The following is a 23,241-nucleotide window of genomic DNA, read 5'->3' as shown; positions in this document are numbered from 1 at the left end:
GTTTTCTTTTTCCTAATGGTTTGTAATTTAAGGCTTGTTTTTGGTAATCTTTCTGTTTTCATTCTTTCAACGTGTTCCATCTATTTATGTTTATATTTATTTTGTAATTTTTTTCTATTACTGATTCCTGGTTTAATTCTTTCGTAATTTCTTCACTGTGTACAAATCTTAAATTCATCCATGTTTAAATACTGCTCACATGTTTGGCATGTTTCACCTAAAACTTCCCTTAAAATCCTTGATTTCATCCACAGCACGTTATTAAGCTCATAGATGATCCTGTTGTGTCCCTCTTTCTTAAATTTTATTGATATATGTACTATATGTTGAGTCCTTCCTAAGGAGTCATGTGGTACCTCTAAAACACAAAGGAATTGCCTCAGGGTCGAGCCAAAACCAGTGTAGCAAAGTCTTTGAAATCTCACTTCTCTTAAAGCATTAGGAATATTTTTTTTTTTTTTTGTTGCTCCACCTAAGCTATTGGATTAAGTTAAGCATGTCTTAATCAAGAAGTGATCTCAAAGGTGTACTATAATCAACAGATTTCTAATCGTGACATATAACATAATCTATTTTCTCCTGCTTAGATTCGTATCTTTTTGCAAGTGGTGCATCGGATTAAAGATAGCAAAGGTTTATTTGACACATTAATATAATTTACAATACAAAGCAACTCAATCCAAAATTTCATTTTTAATCAGAGAAAATTATAGGTATCCTTATTAAGTAAGGACATCAAAAAGCAATATCAATATGTTATTTCACAAACTGACAAAACTTGACTGCAATATTCACTTTAATCTTCATATCATATCACATTACTCAGACTAAACCTTCTTAATACTTTCAAAAACATATACATTAGTTTAACCATATAGGAGTTACCTCACTATGCGTTCTAATATTAAAGTGCTACAGTCCTCAATTTCCCTTAATCTTATTTATAACATCTTAATTTGCTTATACACATTACATAGACAAAGAATTTTCAACGTTACTGTACACACTGGTTCTTCATGCTTGTTCCTTCAACTTCTGACTGCCGTTCTCTGATCGATCTCCCTTCCGATTCATTTAGTTGGTGCTATGGCATGGATTTCTCAGTCAAAGACAAGTCCACACAATCCCAGCATAACTAGCCCACTCTAGATATAACAATGGTGTAAGGCGATTCTGCTTCCGTGAGGCCTGTTGCCTAGATGCTGAGCCCTTTCCATTGATTGCCCATTAGTTGAACGAAGATGTGTTCTTTCGTTGTATGGTTAGGAGCACATGATCCTTCCAGCTCATAAGCGGCATATCCTGTTACCGCCCTCGGGATTCCTAACAAGTCTTCGTCTGAGCACTCCTGGACATAGATGCTCCTCCGTGCAACCGTCTATCCACCAGAATACACGAGACTACCAACTAAGAGAGGGGGTGGGTAAAAAAAAGCCTCTTGTGTGTGAGGGAGCGTTCCTAACCCTTTTATATCATCTCCCCTATTGGCAATCACAGTAACTCACGTAGCTCACCCAACCTGTATAATTTCTCCCACGTGGGTCTCGTTTCATATCGTTTGTTTTTTCTGATCACTCGCTTCTGCACGTGCCGTGGTCGTGTGACTGCCTGGGGGCAACCTTTCTTTCCGTCTGCGTGCCCACTCACTTTGAACTTTTGTTCATAGCAGCTTAATGCAAGTCATATTACAAAACATTGTGCTGTCAATTCTAACAAAATATTATTAATTTATAACATATCACTGGCATTATACAATCAAGTATTCCTTCCTTGAAATATTCACAATCTTTTTTCTTTATAATAATGTAATCTATATTTTACCAGTTTCATACAGCACATACCTAGAAGCAAGCATAATCCCTACAAGGTTTTTCCCGTTAAACAATGATAAAATCAGAATTCTTAGGAATCTCAATTTATTAAAGTTTAACAATCCCTCTCTTACAGACTCACTTCAACCTCTATCTCACAGGTACAGTGGTTCAGCATTGTATCTATTCTGCAGGTACTTCCAGTGAACTGTCATTTCTCTACTTTCTGTTGCACCTATTAATGCAAGAATTGCAGTTGCCCAGCATCCCTTGACTATGTAACTGCAAATACACTGAACCAACTTCTACTCATCCTCTTTTATTCCACTCACCTCTGTCCTCTGTAACAGTCTTGAATAAGTATTCCAAAACAACTGCAACCTGTAATTCTTTAAAAAAAATAAAACCAGTAAACTTCTATCTCAGTCTTCTGCACACTCCTCAACCTCTCATGTATGGGATCAATGTGTGTGTGTGTGTGTGTGTGTGTATATATATATATATATCACTTGCTATGATAATTAATGTTGCCTTATCTGGATCGTATTAAAATTCAACTTTTTACTGTACATTAATAAAATGTATAGTAAAATTTATCTGTTTTCATTTTGATTTGACCATTGGCATGTTTCAAAAATTTGCATAAAGCATTCTGAAACTATAAATTTTGAACTAAATGAAATTTGGTATTAAATGTTTGTTTGAAAATGTCTTCCCATCTCAGTTTTGGTTACAGTCTAAAAACTGATAGCAATAATTTCACTATTACTAGAAGGAATCTTATTTTATCATTTATAATAAAAGTGAAAATGCTTATTTTAATTTTCTAGTGATATAGATCTGGTTGTACTTGATACGTGGGAAAATCTTCCACTACGAACACTTGAGAAGGCACTTCTAGAGCATAACATAGCAGAACCACACTCTATAAAGGTGCTAGATAAAGCTTCCGTAAGTAAAATCGGAAAGATTTTATAAATATAGAAATATTTATATTCTATATTAAATATAGAAAGTATAAAGAAAAATGTGAAAGTGGTAACTTCATTGATTGTCCTTTTATATGAAACATATTACATAGTGCAACTATCAATATAATTTTTGTATACTGAGTTTGTGATATAATAATTTAATAGAATACTTCTTAGAATACTTTATTTGCTAGTGCTGTGTAATTTTCATTCCATCTTGTTCATGTTACAGTTTGCTCACTGTAATTTATTAATGTATGGATAAGGGAATATATACAAAAATATTCATATAACAAAAACTCATGTAAATAGTCTGTTGCTCTGTTTTGTGCCAAATGGAAAATGTGTGAAAGTTTGCTTATATGTTGCTAAATCTGTTTTCTTGATCTTTCTCTGTGTCTATTAGTTTGCTTGTAGAAGGCAAGAGTACTGAATGCAGGTGGATGTCTAAGTTGTTGTCCCAACCATCTCAGTTGACTTTTTTGAATTGCTTTATTAGGGGTTTTTGCTAGCTTTCTTCAAGAACTACAGCATTAGGCATACTATCTTGCCATTTATGTCCTAGTATTGTTCAAAAGCATGTTGTTCCATAGCTGTTCATGTTAACTACTTTTTGAGTAGTGATGTTCAATGGCTGGACACATATGTAAATATGGCTTGATTGGTGGTTTTGTACGGATGAATTTTGGTATTTGCAGTGAAATTGTATTTTCAGATATGAGTTAGGCTTATGAATTGAAGAGCTTTCTGCATTTTTTACTATGTTACAGTATCAATGTAGGAACTAAGTTATTGAAAATTATTTACTAAAGTACATGGTCATTTTGCCTCATATTTCCTTCTATTCTGTTCTTTTGGACTTCAGTTTTACTGCTGTTGACTGTCAGTCTATTCAGTGCAGCATTTTTACATAAATTATGTAAGTGGTTTTGGATATTTTGAATGTTAATTATTCAGTACAACATCTGCAGAACAATACTTATGCGCATTTGTCTTGCTGAATATTCAAGAGTTACTCTGTAATCATTTCCTGTGAGTCCGAATACATGATCAAGGATAAAAATAAAAAAATCTAATGCTAAAAAGTATCTCTGGAGAACTCCAGTAGAAATAGGAAAGCTCTGTCATCTCTCCATTAACCATTATTCTTGCATGATAATTCTAATATAGCTTTGCTTTGATTATTTTCAAGGTTTTTGCTTGGCTCACTATAACAAACTTAACAAACTGAGTTCATTAGACTGGTTGGTGTATTAAAGGAAATTCCCCACTACCCAGTATAACTTGTCAACTCTGTATCACCATTCTTGTAGGAAGAGTAATACAGAGAATTGACTTTCTCATATTTAGAAATGAAAAGCTTAATCTAACCCTATGTGTTTATAGGCTTCATAAAGTCACAGTTAATATGGAACCCAGGATTTTTACGAATATACAAATCCTGGCTCTGTATTGCTATGGCAAGTCATATTTTCTTTTCTATTTTCTAAGGCAATTTTTAACTGTATCAATCAATCTAGAGCATGGTCTTCCTATGGGTCTTTTTTCTTCCATCATGGCAAAGAATACTTGTTTTGCTAACCTTTCCTCTCCCATTCAGTTTGAGCAGCCATGCTAACCTGAGATTAGCTCTCTTAAGACATTCCTGAATGTCTTAAGAGAGCTAATCAAGTTCTTTTCCAACAAAACAGTGTCAAGTTCTTTTCCAATATTTTCATTTTTAAAATACTGCCATTGATGTCATCTATTGATTCCCCAAATCAACTTATGACATCAATGGCAGATTCCTCAGAACTCTGATATTTATGGTCTCTAGTCGTTGATCAAGTATTTTATTTCTAGCCCATTTCTCAGATCCATAAGTTAAAATTGCTTTGAACACTGTCTTTGTATACAGCTAACTTTTTGTTTTGGCTAACTCTCTTATTCCATATTAATTCATGTCTGTTGTCACTAAAAATAGCTGAAATGTTTTACTTGTTCTACAAGTTCTCCATTCAGGATAATACAGTTGATGTTTTCAAAGTTCTTTTATTACTGATTTTAATACCAAATTTATTACAGCAGTAATTCAATTTAGTCAGGGAATCCTGCAGACTCATATTGAATTTATTCAGAAGTGTTAATATCCGCATAAAGCAAAGAGCTGAGATTAACATCTCCAAGTTTGATATCAGGTTTAATACCACTTTCCTTCATATTGTAATCTATATAGATAATGAATAATGTGCATACTTGTCTTACACCTGATTTTACATTAAACCATCTTCCTGTATTTTCTTCAATTCAAACTGCTGGCTTAAAATACAGATGAAATATTGCTTGACATAATGTCCTGTTTACTTCCATATAATTGCAAAAAGCTTTTGTCTGGACACCTTGTATATATGCCTTTGCCAGATCTATAAAGCTTAAATACAGATCCTTGTTATATTCCCATGATGGCAACTAAGTCTTAAAGCGAATATATAAAAATTATATTTGCTCACACTACTCTACTTGATATTGCCTGCCATTCATTACATTTATCCTCATATTCAGTGTTAGTTACTGTCCCTCTTTATCCTGATTGTTATTGCCTTGATATAACATCTTGTATTTGTTGCTTAGAAAGATCTCACCTGCTTTTGTCTTCTTTCAGTAGCACCTATTATGTCAGTTTGGCACTTATCCGATTTTTCTGTAGTTCTATTTCTTTTCTTTTGATGATTCTTGTGTTGATAGAGTGCAAATTTGAAATTGATTTGCAACCAAGTGGGAAAATATATATAATGTGAACCTTTAACAGAGGAGGTTGTAAAGCTTATGTGCATATCAGTGGCTGGGGTGGGGGGGGGGGTAGGAATATCTACTATTCATAGATCTACAACAGATATCCAACCCTTATTTTGGGGCATGGTGATTTAATTACAGCTAAAAAGTGATTGACTGTGTTACCTGTTTCTAAAATTGAGAGGAGAACTGAAGAAAATGCAATAAGATCTGGCCAAGTATAGTAAATAAATGAAATTCTTGGATTGAGTAAAGTTTTCATCTTGTTGTGTTACCTCTCAATATATAATGTCCAGTAAACAACTAAGTGATTTCTGTAGTTTCATATAAGAAAAAGTTTGTTCATAAATATTTGTCAACAGTGCAGTAGAAACAGTAGAAATTGAACTAAAATGGAACATGCATTTCTGTAACTGGCCATTGTGCATGTTTGAGACTACCATGTGTGTTAAATAGTTACATGCAGTTTGTGGCTGTGATTGTTCTCATGTCTTCAATGATTTGATTTATACATGAGCCAGATAAAATCGGTAGCAGGATATAAACAGCATTCAACAAACATTCTGCCTTGAACAGTATATCTGCTCAAGTCATTCAAAATCACCTTATTGTGTTATCCATTTTGTGTTGGCCTGGTTGACCACATGATTAACGTACCACTCTTCAACTAATATACCCTCCATGGGTATAGATGTTTCTGAGCATCTTTAAGTGGAAGATGAATCTCGTCACCTAGCATGAGACCACTGCTTGGTCTTCAGAGCAGGGTTTCTGGATTATGCGAAAAATAAAACTATAAAAATAAAAAATAAATTTTTTTTTTTTTTTTAAAGTCTCAGTCAACCCCACTGTACAAATGTACTACCTTTTGTTGGTAGTAGAAATCTGATCTAAACATGTGTGAAGTATATTTTATATTTCCTTTGTTCTGTGAAAGTGCTTTTCATTATCCAGGTGAAATATCAATGGAATAGTAGTAAATATAGAAATTATTATATCCAGACATTCCCCCCCCCCCTCCATTAAGCTGTGCCATAAATATTTATTAGGCTCCAAAAAAGTGACTTTTTTTTTATACACTGCTTCACCCTACACATATGCACGAGAGGTTACATTATCTATAATAAGTGTCATATGCGAACAAATAGACAGGGCAAACAAAAGGAATCTACTCATTTTGTTATCAAGGACACACATGTTGATTAAAAATAATAATAAATTGTAGTTATATTATATAACTACAATTTATTATTATTACACATATGCTTATAATAAGAGCATAATAAATAGTGTAGATCTCTCAACATCAGCAGTGTTCAAGATTGCTAAGAAGTCAGCATAATAATCATCAATAGAAAAGAAATGGAACCAGCAGAAAAATTGGATAAGTACCACATTGACATAGGTGTGACTGAAACAAAGAAGGCAAAAACAGGTTATATTCAGGCAATAACAATCAGGGAAAAGAAGCGACTATAGGATTCAACACTAAATAAGAGGATAATCTTCTTGAATAGCAGGCAAAATCAAGTAGAGTGATGTGGACAAATATCAGAATGTGGAACTGGATAATGAGAATGCCAATGGTCCTACAGGAGGTTCTACTAAGAAAGAAATGGAGGAATTTGTCGAGGCATTAGAGACAGCAGCTGACATAATGAAAAAGGAAAAGTTGGTCTTTGTTGGAGATCTAAACAGCAGATTACCAGACATTATAGAAATGTTTTGGGAAAATTTGGAGAAAGAAAAGAGCAAAGCTAATAATAATGGTAAGTGCCTGTTGGATTTCTATTCATAAAAATATGCACAAATTCACATGGAGAGATGTTACAAGAAATAGAAGTCTCATTGACTGTATTACTGTTGATAGCAATTTTTCCCAGTGGTTACACTGGGAAAAATTCCTCAGTATACAGAGGATTTGAAATAGGAAGTGATCACTATTTAGTTTTGAGTAGGATGATAAAATTTAATTTTATATTGAAAAGAAGAGTGTGTAAGGAAGTTTTCAAATGAATCAGAGTTGAGCTGCTTTCAGTAGATTCAAACACACAAGCATCATTCAAGAAAAAATGAAAGTGTGAAAACAACTAAACTATGGCTATTCAGTGGCATACCCTAAATTTAGAAAACTGATTGATTCAACTGGAGAGGCATGTGGCGAGGTTGTCTGTAAGGATAGAAAAATCAGATCTCCGTAGTGAACTCAGGAAATTAAAGGAGGAGTCGAGGAAAAGAAGAAACCACATTGAAAGTTCCTGGTAAGTCAGTCAACTTATGCTCTTACAGAATATAGGGGAAAATGTAAGAAAGCGAAGCTGTGTAAAACTAGCTAAACAAAAGTCATGGGAAGACTTTGGTAAGAATATAGAAATTGAATATCAGGAAGGTGACAAAATATTCTGGAAACTGTTAAAGAAAGTTAGAAATGAGGGGGAAGAGTACTGTAAAAGGAATCAGAGATGATAAAGGTGTCAGGAAGACTGAAGGTAAAGATATTCTAGATGTCATGCCTGGAATAATTACTAAGACAAACAGTTGAGAAATCTTTGGAATATAACAAGGATTTGTAGGTAAGTTTCATAGATGTGTAAAAGACATGACAAGATGCACAGATGAAACTTCTTCAAGACACTGCAGTTATATGGTGTAAATGAGACATTATATCGAACAATGCATAGTCTCTATTTAAGCTGTATGTCAACAGTTCGAATTGAAGCAGGTACAGGAAATTGGTTTCATGTTAAACATGAAAACTATGACAACTGTGCACATTATAAAGAAAAGTGGTATTAAATCTGATATTAAAATTGGCAATGTTAATCTTGGCTCTCTACTTTAAATAGAAGATGTTACACTTTGAAGTATAACTATTCAATACAAATCTGCAAGATTCTGTGACTAAATTTTCAGTTTAGTTGTATTAACTTTTGTTAATTAAAATAACTGTTGTATTAAATTTGGTATGAAAATCCGCAATAAAAAGACACTCATCATCATCAAATTTCTGATATATATCCTCAAGAGGTGTACAGGATATGAAAGTACTACATGAAAAATTACATCATTACTAACTTCCTATCTACAATTTTCCTCCAAATCAGTCTGTTTGTCAAGACACTAACATTATCAGATGTTATATTTCTATATTTTTATTGTATCAATCCACCTATATCTTGGTCTTCCTCTGGGTCTTTTTTTCTGCCTACCTGGCAGAGAACACTTGTTTTGCTAATCTTTCCTCTCCCATTCTGTTTAAGTGACCACACCACCTGAGATTAGCTCTGCTAACACATTCCTGGATGCTGACAATGTCAAGTTCTTTCCTAATATCCTCATTTTTAATGATATTGCCATTGATGCCATCTGTTCATGCCCCTAACCTTTCTCAGAACTCATATCTGCAGTCTCTAATCTTGGGTCAAGTGTTTTACTTCTGACCCAGCTCTCAGATCCACAAGTTAAAATTGGCTTGAATACTGTCTTGTTTATAGCTAATTTAGTGTTTTGACTAACTGCTTTCTTATTCCATATAAATTTATCCAGTGGACTTCCTACCATACCAGCTTTGTTGATTCTGTTGTCTGTCATATTTAATTTTCCATCTTCACTAAAAAATCGTGCCTGAGTAGCTGAAATGTTTTACTTGAGTTCTCCATTCAAAATGCAGTTGATATTTTCAACGATCCTGCCTATTTTCATTGTCTTTGTCTTTTTAATGCTGACCTTCATACCATATCTATTACAACAGTTATTCACTTTAGTCAGGGAATCTAGCAAACTTATAACGGATTTATTTAGAAGTATAACATCATCTGCATAAAGCAAAGTGCTGAGATTAACATCTCCAACTTTGATATCAGGTTTAATACCACTTCATAATGTGATCCATATAGATAATGCACATTCTTGTCTGACACCAGATTTAATGTTAAACCACCTTTCTGTACTTCAATTCTAACTGCTGATTTACAACTCAAATAAAGACTAAGTATTACTTGATATAATACTCCATTGACACCATATAACTGTAGCGTATTGAATAGCTTCTCTCTTGGCACTTTGTCGTATGCCTTTTCCAGATCTACAAAACTTAAATATAGATCTTTGTTATATTCCCATGATTTCTCAACTATCTGTCATAAAGTGAAAATCTGATCCTCACAGCCTCTATTTGGCCTCAGCTTGAACTTCACCAAGCTTCTCTTCCACATTCCTTCTCAACCGTTTCTCAAGTATACTTGCATATATCTTATCAGGAGCACTCAGTAGAGAAATACCTCTGTAATTCTCACATTCAGTTTTATTTCCCTTTTTATATATGGGTACTATGAGAGCTCTACTCCAATCATCTGGAATTCGTCCTTCTGAACTATGCAGTGCAGCCACTGTAAGACTTTTATACCTCCATACTTGAGCATCTCTGGTCAAATATCTATCCCTGCTGCATTTCCACATTTCAGACTTTTGATTGCTTTTTCTACTTCAAGTATGGATATGTATTCATCACTGCTTGTTTCATTTAGCAATTTTTTCTTATATCTTTCTTTTTCTCCTGTTATCTTTTAGGATATCTTTTTCTTCTGTTTTCATATCACCTTTATCTCTAATTCCTTTTACAGCACTCTTTCCTCCATTTCTCAGCTGCTTCAATAACCTCCAGAATAACTTGCCACCTTCTTTATATTTATTTTCTGTGTTCTTACCAAAGTCCTCTCATGACGTTTGTTTAGCTAGTTTTACACAGTGTTTAGCTTTCTTACATTTGTCTCTGTATTCTCTACGAGCACAAGCTGACTTATTTGCCAGGAACTTTGATATGCTTTCTTCTTTTCTTTCACTGTCTCTTTAACTTCCTTTGTCCACCATGGAGTTCTGATTTTTTTTTATCCATACAGAAAACCTCACCACATGCCTCTCTGGCTGAATCAATGAGTGTTTTCTTCACGGCTTGCCACTGAATCTCCATGGTTTGTTTGCTGTTCTCAAACTCTTTCAATTTTTCTTCAATCATGTTTGTGTATTTTAGTCTACAGTTCACATCTGAGAGCTGCTCAATTTTTATTTGCTTTAAATAAAAAAACTTTCTTACATGTTCTTCTTTTCAATATGAAATTCAATTTTATCCTGCTCAAGATGAAATGATCACTTGCAATTTCAAATCCTCTGTACACTCTGGTGTCCTGCACCAGGGAGAAAACATCACTATCAACAATAACATAGTCAATGAGACTTTCTTATTCCTTGCCTCTTCTTTCCATGTGAATTTGTGCACATTTTTATGTTGGATCATTGTGTTAGTAATAATCAGTCCATGTCCTGAGCAGAAATCCAACAGGTATTTGCCATTATTATTTGCTTTGCTCTTTTCTCCATATTTTCCCAAAATATTTTTGTATGTCTGACAATCATTTCCTACTCTACCATTTAGATCCCCAACAAGGACCAACTGACCAACATTCTGACCTAATGTCCAATCCTCACCTTCTCGTGGTGCGACCTATTGGGTATCTACCTGGATACTGAATAAACAAGGATGGTCTGGCAATTTGGGATTTAGTAGACCAAATTGTATTCTTATTGGCTTAAACCAATATACAAAATGATGGTACAAAATGATCAAATTTCATGCCAGCTGGGGCTTTGCCCGGTTAAACAAGGCCCTTCCTGTTGTTTTCTTCAGATAACCAGGACGAACAGCAAAAAGTCATCTACTGGAACAAATCTGAAAGTACACGCCAACTCAACATCACCAGAGTTAAAGATCGGTACTGTCAACATAAGAAGCCTGAATGGCAAAGAAATGGAGCTAGCTGAGGAATTAGATAAGTACCAGATCGACATAATAGGGGTGACTGAAACAAAAAAGACAAAAACTGGTGAGATCTTTCTGAGCAATAAATACAAAATGTTATATTCAGGAAATGACAATCAAGGAAAAGGAGTAGCCATAGTATTCAACACAAAATACGAGGCTAATCTTCTTGAATAGCAGGCAGTGTCAGGTAGAGTGATGTGGGCAAATATGAGAATGGGAAACTGGACAATGAGACTTATTTATGCCTATGGTCCCACAGAAGTCATGATCACTTGAACAGAATTGGCGAGGAAAGATTAGCAAAACAAGTGTTCTCTTGTTTTGCTTGTTTTGAAAACAACCCAGAGGAAGACCAAGATATAGGTGGATTGATATGGTACAAAGTGCCTTAGACGATAGAAATATAATATTCAATAATGTTGGAGTCTTGACAAGTAACAGACTGATTTGGAGGAAAATTGTAGATAGGAAGTTAGTAATGGTGTAAATTTTTCATGTAGTACTATTATATCCTGTACACCCCCTTGAGGGTATATGTCAGGAATTTGTTGATGATGAGAACGACGAACTTTTCCTTTTTCATTGTGTGAGTAGCTTCTTCTAAAGCATCAAAAAATTCTTCCACTTCTATCTTAGTAGAACCTTCTTTTGGGACCATAGGCACAAATAAGTCTTATTGTCCAGTTCCCCATTCTGTTATTTGCTCGTATTTAGTGTTGAATACTATGGCTATTCCTTCTTTTCCTTGATTGTCATTGCCTGAATATAACATTTTGTATTTATTGCTCAGAAAGATCTCACCAGGTTTTGCCTTTTTTTTGTTTCATTCACCCCTATTATGTCATCTGGTACTTATCCAATTCCTCAGCTGGATCCATTTCTTTGCCATTCAGGCTTCTTATGTTAATAGTACCAATCTTGAACTCTGATGTTGAGTTGGAGTGGGTTTTAGGATTTATTCCAGCATCTGACTTTGTGCTGGTTCCATGGCAAAAACAATGGGGGCCTTGTTTATCCGGGCGAAACCCTATCCGGTGCAACATCTGGTTAAACATAAATTGACAATGAAAATAGACAGAAACATTGAAAACATCAACTGTATCCTGAATGGTGAACCTATAGAACAGGAGTCTCAAACTCAATTGGACCATGGGCCATTTGCTGTAAAAGTATATCTCAAATGGGCTGCAAAAAATTTTCGATTGAAAAAACCTGCAGTAATTAGAATCTAAGGGAAGTGAAAAAATGAGTATAAATAAATTGGAAAATTAATAACAAAAATTTTATTTATTCTAAGTCATTACAAGACATAAAATAATAGTATATTGATTATGACAACTCAAAAAAATAATAATATAAATAATATTTTTATTATATTAATATTTACACTAGATAGCATTTAATCCAAATTAAACCGAAATTAAATTTTATTTGAATAAATCAAATATTTATTTATTTATACATTCTAAAAAAGTATAAACTCTCATTAATAACCATCACAAAAATTTACAGAGCCTCCTGTCCGTTTGAAATTTTTTGTGTTTGTGTTGAAATAAAATACTTCTATATTTAAAATAATGAGCCAAGGGACTTCAATTCGGCGAAGTAAAAATTATTTAAAATAAGGTGATATTAAACCCACATTATTTTAAAGCCGAATATATACAAACTCTAAGATAGAAATCTGATCTAAGAATTTCATGCCAAATATAGAAACTATATAAAGTTCGGCGAGTCCAAGCATAAGCCAATGCCTGGGCAACTCGTTGCAAAGGTGGAGCAAGATCCAATCACTATTCTTGGTATTTACCCATAATGTAAAACAACAACTCCTAGGAGATGTATTACAGTTCTACATTATAAGAGAAGCTCACTACCCAGACCGGTTTCGACCTTTTTTTGAGGTCTCATCAGTGAGTAGGTAGACCTGAATGATTCCAAGATGGTAGTGAACAGAAATTTGCATATACTCTGCTATACGAATTGCCAAGATGGTGTATCAATAAATTATTTAAAATAAAGAGCTAAGAGGCTTCAATTTGGTGACGTAAAAATTATTTAAAATCAGGGGATATTAATCTTATTCGGATTTGAAATTTGATACTTATTCGGCTTTGAAATAATGTGGGATTTAATATCCCCTTATTTTAAATACTTCTATATTTTGGAGAATTTTTTTAAGTGTTACTGAAATTAGTTTGGGAAAAGTAATATTTTCAGGTTAATATATATATATATCAACTTGGACTCAAACATTGTGAGCATACAACCTTCATTGTAGCAGGAAGGTTGACGTCGATTAATCTTGATCTGTGGGCTGTTTTGTTACCTTTCATACATGAGAATAATTGTTCACATAAATAGGTGTTTCCAAAATAACATAGAATATTTGCTGCAAACTGTTTTATTTCTGGACATTTTTGACCTAAATTAACTGTATATTTTTGATACACCACCTTCTTGGTATTTCGCTTTTAGAATGGAATCATTTTGGAAATCAATAAGTTCCATTTAAATACAAATATGAGCTTTTGTGAAATTAAAGGAAAAAGGATCTGTAAAAAGCGAAAAAAACTTCTTGCTCCTTAAAATCTTTAAATCGCCTATCAAATTCTTCTTTTATCTTTTCTAGTTTGGGACAATATTGAGAAAAGGTAAAACTTTGATTCTTATTGTTTAACTGTTCACATATAGGAAAGTAATTTAGAATATTCTCTTTTAAATGATTTTTAAACAAAACTAACTTACATCTAAAACTTGCCAGTGCATCATACATGTGTGTTATTAACTGATCTTTCCCCTGAAGTTTGGCATTTAAATCATTCAAATGTCCTGTAATATCAACTAAGAATGCTAGATCTTGTACCCATGTCTGATCATTAAGAAATGCAACATCATGATTTTTCATTTCTAGGAACAATTTGATCTCCTCTAAAAGTAAAAAAAAAAGCTTTTTAGAACCTTAAGACAAGATAACCAATGAATCTCTGTGTAATAAGGTAGCCCTTCAAATTCACTCTCCAAGTCTTTTAGAAATTGTGCAAACTGGCGGTCATTGAGGCCTCTGGATCGGATGTTCACAGTATTTGTCACAGGCTTGAGTACACTGCTCATTTCCAACACTTTGGAGCACAGGACCTGCTGATGAATGATGCAGTGAAAAGATTGTAGTTTTGGAATGTCTGGATGCATTTCCTTTAACTTTGCAAGTCTTGACACAAAATCTTTATTTTTGCCTGTCATTGCTGGAGCACCATCGGTTATCACTGCTACGGGCCTGTTCAGAGGAAGTTAGTATTTTTCAAAAATGTCTTCCCCTATAGTGGTTCCATGGATGGGAATCATTTCCAAGAACTCTTCAGTAATATTCATATTGTCGTCGCAAGCCTGAAGAAACAAAGCAACTTGAGCTACGTTGTGAATATCGAAACTTTCATCAAGTGCAATTGAAAAGCACTGTACATTTGCGGATATTTCTTGCAACTGTCATGCAAGAAATATCTGCAAATTTCGGTTATTCTTTCCGTCACAGTATTTCTGGACAAAGAAATATCGCAAAACACTGGCACATTTTTGGGACATATGTTTTCGGCTGCTTTTATCATACACTCCTTAACCAAGGAACCATCATTAAAAGGTTTGGAATGTTTCGGCAATAAATAGCTGATTTCATAACTGGCTCTCACTGCTGATTCATTCTCTTTCATAATTTTTGGAAATACTTGTTGTTGACTTTGAAGTGAATTCTTCATACTTCTTAAATTTTCTTCTCTCAGTTTACCTCCAAAGCGTGAATATTATTCTTTGTGAATTTTATCATAGTGCCTTTTTATATTATATTCTTTGGCAATACTAATTGTTTCGTTACAAATAATGCACACAATTTTGTCCTTTGTTTCATTGCAGAAGTAATTTAATTCCCATTTTTCTTGAAATTTTCTCCTCTCATCAACAATTTTTCTTTTTCTTGTTGGCTTGGAAAGTGACATTGCCTCAGTGAATAAATATATTATTAATATTATTAACAAGTTTTATAAAAATGTTTGAATAAAAACGCACAAAACTGTAGACCAGTGCACGATAGTATTGCAAATAAAAATAAAAAAATAATAATAAAAGGGATTCTCTCACTGCTAGGTTGTCTTTGAATCATGTGCACTGAACTTCAGATATCACTGATTGACTGTAGCAAGCAATTATAAACTCATAGCTGGATTCCCATGAGTGCGTATGCTGCGCTTCACATGAACAGCTGGTAGCCAATAGAATTCAACTTTTTCAGTACACTACCAGCAGCGTGCTATAAATTAACAATGAAAGCATAAATATAGTTTACGATTGATTAGGATCGGATCTAACATTGAAATTGAGATATAAATTTTTATTACTGCAATTACATTATAGCAGGTTATTGCATCCATATTTAACTATAAATATCGTATGAAAACGAATAAATCGATACCTTATTTACGCGAATATAACTCACACTTTTTTCCCAAAAAATTAAAGCTGAAAAATCATGGTGTGAGATGTATGTGGGGATTTTTAGAAACTAAAGTTTTCAGGAAAAAACTGAAAATGTGGATGACTTGCCAAGAATCTCCTCTTCATTATAGCTACTTCCGGCCTCGAGTGCTGTTTCCTTGTGTACATTGTCATCTTCTTTCCCATTATTACAAGTAATTTACAAGATTTCAGATACGTAATGAACACCCTTCACAAATGTCTGAGAAGTGAAAGCAGAACGTGAAATAGACAGCAACGGTAGGCCAATAGAGATAGAACAGCTATGAAGATGTGGATGTGATTGGTACGGTATTAACAAAAGATCGCGTTACCAAAACACAAAGTCAAGCCGACATTTTTGAGCTGAAACGCTAATTCTCTTCAACCAAATTCAATATTATCTGAAACCGTCATAACATTCACTCTATATGTCTTAGTTTTAACATGTTTGCGAATTTTATTGCAACTTCGTGTTTGAGTGGGGCACTCACACACAACTAAAAACAATAGATTTTAGTTAGAAACTGTGCTTGCCGGTGAAACATATGGTTTTGCTTATGTCTAAATAGCGTGGTTAATTTGGGGGGGGGGTGACTCATTAGTTAGTGCCGTTTTTATACCAGTTGTCTCTAATCTCACTAAAGAAATATATTACACATGTTGAAAAATATATTACACAGACAGCAAATGTCTGTGTACTTTATTCAGTAGTACAATAAAACTAATTTTTTCTTGCATCTGCAGTATAATAGCAGTTGGGGAAGGCATGGTGTTTATTACCACGAGGAGTGAGTTATCATCCCGTAGTGAAAGTGGTTAAACTTTATTTTTGTGTGTGATGTACAGTACATGCAAAACTTTTTAATTTCTTTTTTCATAAAGTAAAATCAAGGTACAGGGGTGTGAGTCATATGAGAGTTATATTCGAGTAAATACAATATTTCTGTTTTATAAAACGCAACCATCCTTTTTTTAAAATCTTTCCTTGAGTCATCGGGGGCCACACACGGGGCACCAGTTTGACACCCCTGCTATAGAACAAGTAAAACATTTCACTATTTAGGCACAATTTTTAGTGAAGATGACAAATTAAATATGCAAATAAAAACAGAATTAGTAAAGCTGGTATGGTAGGAAGTCAGCTTAATAAATTTATATGGAATAAAAAAATTAGTATACTAAATTAACTCTATACAAGACAGTATTCAAACCAATTTTAATTTATAGATCTGGGAGCTGGATTCGAAATAAAACACTTGATCAAAGCCAGGAAATCACAGATATGAGAGTTGCTCTGAGAAAGATGAGCAGATTGAACAGATTGCATCAATGACAGTATCATATTTAAAAAAAATGAGGATATTAGGAAAGAACTTGACATTGTTAGAATTCAGGAATGTGTTAGCAGAGTTAATCTCAAATGGTATTGGCACTTAAACAGAATGGGAGAGGAAAGATTATGAAAAAAAATTTTCTCTGCCAGGTTGATGGGAAAAATACCCAGAAGAAGTCCAAGATATAGGTGGATTGATACAGTAAAAAGTGCCTTAGAAGATAGAAATATAAAATCTGATCATGTTAGTGTCTTGACAGATAACAGATTAGTTTGGAGGACAGTTGTTAATCAGAGGTTAGTAATGGTGTAACTTTTTCATGTAGTACTATCATAATATTCTGTATACTCCCTGAGGATACCCTCAGGGGGCACCTTTAGGACTACAAACAACACCACTTGTTCGTAGAGTTTCATGTTTAGAGGATAGTGGAAGAAAAATGTAAAGTCATTCACTTCAGCATGATTAGATATCCAATGTCGTAATATATTGGTGGGATTAGGCTAGATGAAACTGATGAGGCTAGGGATCTTGGGGTGTTAATAGATAAGTTGAAGTTCAGGGGTCATGTGGCAAAGATTGCAAATACAGTAAACCCTCGATTTCACAGATTAATAGGGGCAAAGGGGTGTCCATTAAATCACAATTTTTTTTAAAATAAAAATATCTGTAATATTATACTGCAATTTTATCCATATTAACACTGTAATAACAAAAAAATTGTTTTACACACACTTTTAGATAAGTTAATGTTCAATGTTGAGGCACTTGGTTTAGGTAATCCTGCTTTGAAAAAACTATCAAGTTTTTTTTTAACTTTTGAATTTTGCTGTTTTTTTTATAATTAACTCCTTAAAATTACGAATATGTGTGTTCATTTGCTGAACATGTTTTATGAGTGGTGACTCATTTATGTAGGCTAAATTACTATGGTATTTTTCCAACGCATGATGGCCTATTCACCGAAATTTATTAAAAACAACAGGAAATTAATAACAAAAAATAACCTGTTAATTTGGTTAAAAGCATTTTAAAATTAACAGGGTGTTATTCTTCACATGTGACATATGGACTGAAATTTTTTCCTTTAAATATAGGCTTTGCTATACAACTCAAAAGGTAATTGCAATGCTGAAACAAACGTTCATATGTAAAGATAAGGTTGTTATTTTTGCCTCTTTACAAGGCCTTGATAATAAGACCTCACTTGGACTATTGTGCTCAGGTCTGGTTTCCGTTGTGATTTTGATATATTGGACAGTGTTAAAGATGATATCAGGATTGTGGAATACTGAGTATGAAGACAGATTGAGAATTTATAGCATGCAGACAGGGGAAAGAGAGGAGATATGATTGAGACTTACAAACTTCTGAAAGAGTCATACAGGATTTCAGTTGATGAAATTTTTCAATTTATGGAGGGTGGTGAAAGGACAAGAGGGCATCCTTGGAAGCTGAGAATGAATGCCGCTAAGAAGGGGGTGAGGACTAGATTTTTCTCTCATAGGGTGGTGCATGATGGAATGGATTGCCATTAGATGTTGTGAGTGCAAGCAGTGAATTTATTCAAGAATAAGTACACCCTCTGTCCAAAAAGAAATTGAACTTTTCGAAAATAGAAGAAACTAGTGGTGCCACCTGTTGTATCTTTTTTTGTTGTTGAAAGTGGCAACCTTCATCAGTGTTGTATCAACTGTTTATGACATTTGTTTCATTGGAAGCTGAATTAGTGCTAAGAGTGACAGTGTCACTTGCCGAACGGTCGGAAAACGAGTTTTAAACAGAGAGCTACGATTGACTTTTGTGTTAAACTTGGTAAAAGTTTTACCGAAACGCTTCAGAAAGCATATGGTGATGAATGCTTATCCCGTACTCAAGTTTACGGGTGGTTTAAGCGATTTCAAAGTGGTTGTGAGAAGCTTGAGGACGATGAAAAGCTGGACTGAGTGAAGTTAACATCTAAAAAGTGTGTGATTTCATCAAAGAAAACTCAAAATCGTCCGTGAGATAGATTGAAGATGAATTGAGGATTTCAAAATCAACTGTACACAACATTTTGACTAAGAGTTTGGGCCTTCGTAAATTGAATTCGTGATTTGTTCCCCACAAGTTGACCGACGACCAAAAAATGTATTGAATTGAAAACTGCAAGGACCTCATTAAAACTTCTCCTAAGGACTCAAACTTTCTTGAAACGATCGTTATTGGTGATGAAATGTGGTGTTTTGAGTATGAGCCCAAAACAAAACGTCATAGTGCTGAGTGGAGACCACCAGAAGAGGGGCATCTGAAAAAGTCACTTGGAGAAGTCAAAAGTAAAGACAATACTGATTTGTTTCTACGATTCCAAGGGCATTATCCACAAAGAATTCATTCCGCCTGGCCAAATGGTCAATGGTCAGTTTTATCTCAAAGTTTTGAAGCGATTGATAGTGAGAATTCATCGCATACGGCATGAATATCGTGATGCAGGCAGCTGGCCACTTTTGCACGATAATGCACCATCTCATCATTCGAACAGTGAGACAGTTTTTGAGCCAAAGCCAAGTTTGTTTGTTGGATCACTCAGCATATTCACCTGATTTAGCACCTGTGACTTCTTTCTCTTCCCCCGATGAAAAGAAAGCGATACGACACCATTGAAAACGTTCAAGCAGCAGTAACCACGACCCTCAACAGTATCCCAAAAACTGATGTAAAAAACTCATTTAAGTAATTAATTGACTGTGCCAAATGCTGTATTGAAGCTGAGGGAGAGTATGATTTGAATAATTATAATTGGCCTGTGTTTTATTTTCTATCAAAAGTTCAGTTTCTTTTTGAACAGAGGGTGTATGATAGCGGGTGTGTGTAGTATGTGTCTTCCCTCAATGAATCTCTTACTCCCTGAAGATCTCTTTTAATAATTATTATTGGGGGAGAAATCTCATGGGAGGGGGGGGGGGTGTTTTAAAAATATTTCCTTCTGGATATATTCTAAGGTTTGGCAGATTTGTGATTCATATAGTATTAGAAGTTGTCTAGATGAGAAGTATTTTGAATGAAAGGGAATACAGTGTGTTTTTTGGGCCCTATGGGTGTAAAGTGTTTCATTCATCTTAAACCTCTTGAAATGGGATGATAGATTGATGGTTGATTTGTCTCCCTTTTTTAGGAATAGGTTGGATGTAAACTTACCATTTCACTGTTGTCCAAGGTGATGAGAATCTTTCTGGCAAATATTTAAGGAATCATATGTTATCCTGAATATGAGAGGAATAGAAGCATAGACAGTTATGTCTATTAATGTTGGTCAAGAACTAGAAGGCTTGACCACCATTTGAGCAAGGAGCAAGTTTTCTGCATTTGGCCTTTTAACTCTTATTTAAAAAAAAAAAATAATAATAATGTTGTAGTTATATAATGTAAGCTTAGTGGAAAGCTAAGAGTTTTGACTAGAGCTTTTTATATCATGGACTACTTTGGTTACACTTGCTAGAGAATCGAAGTTTGGGTAATGGTTGATTTTTCTAGTGAGTTGTGGATTATTTTAGTTATGCGCTTTGAACAGGAGTTTGGATCATAAAAAATGAAAGGCAATTAGATTGTGAGAAAAAGCCTAGAAATCATTGAAATCATTCTGTTTGGTATCATTGAAGTGACAAAGAATATGTGGTTGGATGAAGGGCTCATCTGTAGAAAAAACTGATAGTAGATCAGTCACCAAGAATAGGAGGCACCAAATATCTGTAGTGTATTTGGAGTTAGTGCTGGTTGAAGAAAAAAATGTCTGGGTGTTGGGAGAATGATGAGGATAATCTAGTATTCTGGTGAGTAGTTTGTCTTACATTGCTATTAATAACCAATAATACTTCAAATGCATCTCTTGAAGTTAAGGGATGTCAGTTTTAAATATTAACATTGGAGTTCCCAAAATAAATATTCATTATCTGGATAATTAGACTGAAAATTAACCTTCACCAATAAATAATCATAAAATCAGAGTGATTATCAAAATTAGGAGAGTAGTAGTAGTCTGGTCCAAGTTTTTTTTAGCCAGATCAGATCATAATGAAAAGATTTTAAATCTGTATCTCTGGTATAATGATAAAGGCATGTGTATTGCCTTTCTTATGGAAGCAGCTATGCAGAATGTAGGTTGATAGCTGATGTTACCATTTGAGGTTCTGTGAGAAATCAGGTTTCCATGTTAGTGGTAGCACATGTAATTCATTCAAATTTAACTTAAGCCACAAATTAGTAGTGAAGCTGATGTTGAAGTGTTTTCCATGATTCATGTCAGAAACTTACTGAGGACATGCAATGTTAGTGAGGGTGAAAGACTCATGAAAATGGTTTTCATAGAAGAAACACTTTCTCAGTCTGTCTATTTATGATTTCAGTGTACCTTGCATATATCTGTATTTGGACTCTTTCCAGGTAAGAAGTGATAACAGGATAAAGACATAATGAGCATGTGCTCAATTCACTTTGTTGGAGTGGGGGGACAGATCTAATTTGTCAAATTCTGTAAACTATACTTATCTTTCTATAAATCTGAACATTTTGTTCTCAGGGACACGTTGATTAAAAAACATTAAATTCTAGTTATATTAAACATGTGTATGTTTATATTTCATTCATCTATCTTTAAAGAAAAGCATAAGTATAGTTTTAGATGACATTCTTTGTATTGATGCAAAAGATTAAAAAAAAAAAAAAATGTCTACTAGAATACTTGATTTGTACTCTTTTTACTGAAGGTATATATAAACTTTGAATGTTTATACATATATCAGTTTTATGACATATTTCAGTCCAGCCACTTAATTTTTTTTTTTTAAAACTTCATCTCTCACAAAATTGTCAAGGAATTTTTATATAAAAAAAAATTTTTTATAATGTTATTTCTGTATTGTATTATGATTCTTATAAGTTTATTTTCTGATTGCTTTCAGGTCCCAATTATTAAATTAACAGATGCCAAAACTGAAATTAAAGTTGATATTAGTTTCAATATGAATAATGGAGTAAAGAGTGCAAAGTTAATAAAAGTAAGCCTAACTTAAGTTTCACTTGAAACACACACTTTATTACAGTATTTCTTATTCAAATTTCTAAGAGAATAATGATATTGGTTCATTTCTTTTAGTATTACCTATAATGTACTACAAGTTCCAAAAGTTTTCTGCAAACTGCAACAAGCACTGAATTTTTATATAATCTGATTGTTTACATTGTTATTAACATCCATAACCATCTTATGCAGAGAAAATAGCTTGAAATAAAAGATGAGCTTGGTTGCTTTCCTTTAACATTTGTTTCGTTGTTTTTTAACATTTGATTATATATTTCAATGACAACTTGTAATATTGTTATTGAATTATAGGACTGCTTGTTTCATTTAGCAGTCTTGCAAAGTAATTACTTCAGACATTTAGAATATCTTCACTTTTTGTGTTGTCTTTATCATCTGATTCCTTTTACAGTAATTTTTTTTTCCATTTCTAAGCTTTTTCAACAATATCTAGAACTTTCCTATCTTTCTAATACTCTATACAGGACTCCAGAAGTACAACTTAAATCTGCTAGCCACAAAAAAATTTTACTCGCCCAAGGTATTGGCCTACTTTATATAAATGTTGTTATAGGCGATTTAAAATATAAAAAAAAATAAAATATTGATAAAACAAAGTAAAGCATTCTTTAATGTGAATTTAAAATGTTCACCACAACTCAATTTGTATTGTCTTTCATTTACTGTCCTAATGAAGAATGAATGTATATAAACTATCCATAAACAATAATTTTATAGTAAGGACAATAAATAAATTTAAAAAAGCAAGAAAGTATGTAGCACTTGATTTGGAGCCAGGCTCACTCTTTCACGATGCAGTCAGTCTCATGATCTGGTCGTTGACTTGACTTTGCAAGATAATTGTATTTTTTAAATAACAGTATTAAAAAGCATTTTCATTATGCACATTTTCAAGCATTTGATTAAACTAAACTAATTCATATTGAGCTGTTAAAATAAGCTTAGGACAACT

General features: G+C 33.6%; 1 protein-coding gene across 2 annotated transcripts in view; it reads left to right on the top strand.

Annotated features, from left to right (window-relative positions):
* Positions 1 to 23,241, top strand: part of LOC150096867 (terminal nucleotidyltransferase 4B-like) — a 239,884-nt gene that overhangs the window by 113,158 nt on the left and 103,485 nt on the right. For both annotated transcript variants that reach the window (XM_090408317.1, XM_090408319.1), the window contains exons 4-5: positions 2,642 to 2,762; positions 22,150 to 22,245. In XM_090408317.1, the coding sequence (XP_090264443.1) occupies positions 2,642 to 2,762; positions 22,150 to 22,245 (217 nt within the window). The remainder of the gene's footprint in view (positions 1 to 2,641; positions 2,763 to 22,149; positions 22,246 to 23,241) is intronic.

Source organism: Typopeltis vanoorti, chromosome 18, assembly GCF_054136105.1.
Source record: "Typopeltis vanoorti isolate ZY-2024b chromosome 18, IOZ_Tvanoo_1.0, whole genome shotgun sequence".
Lineage (NCBI taxonomy): Eukaryota > Metazoa > Arthropoda > Arachnida > Uropygi > Thelyphonidae > Typopeltis > Typopeltis vanoorti.
The sequence above is the reverse complement of the archived record's forward strand: the minus strand, read 5'-3'. Positions and strand labels throughout refer to the sequence as shown.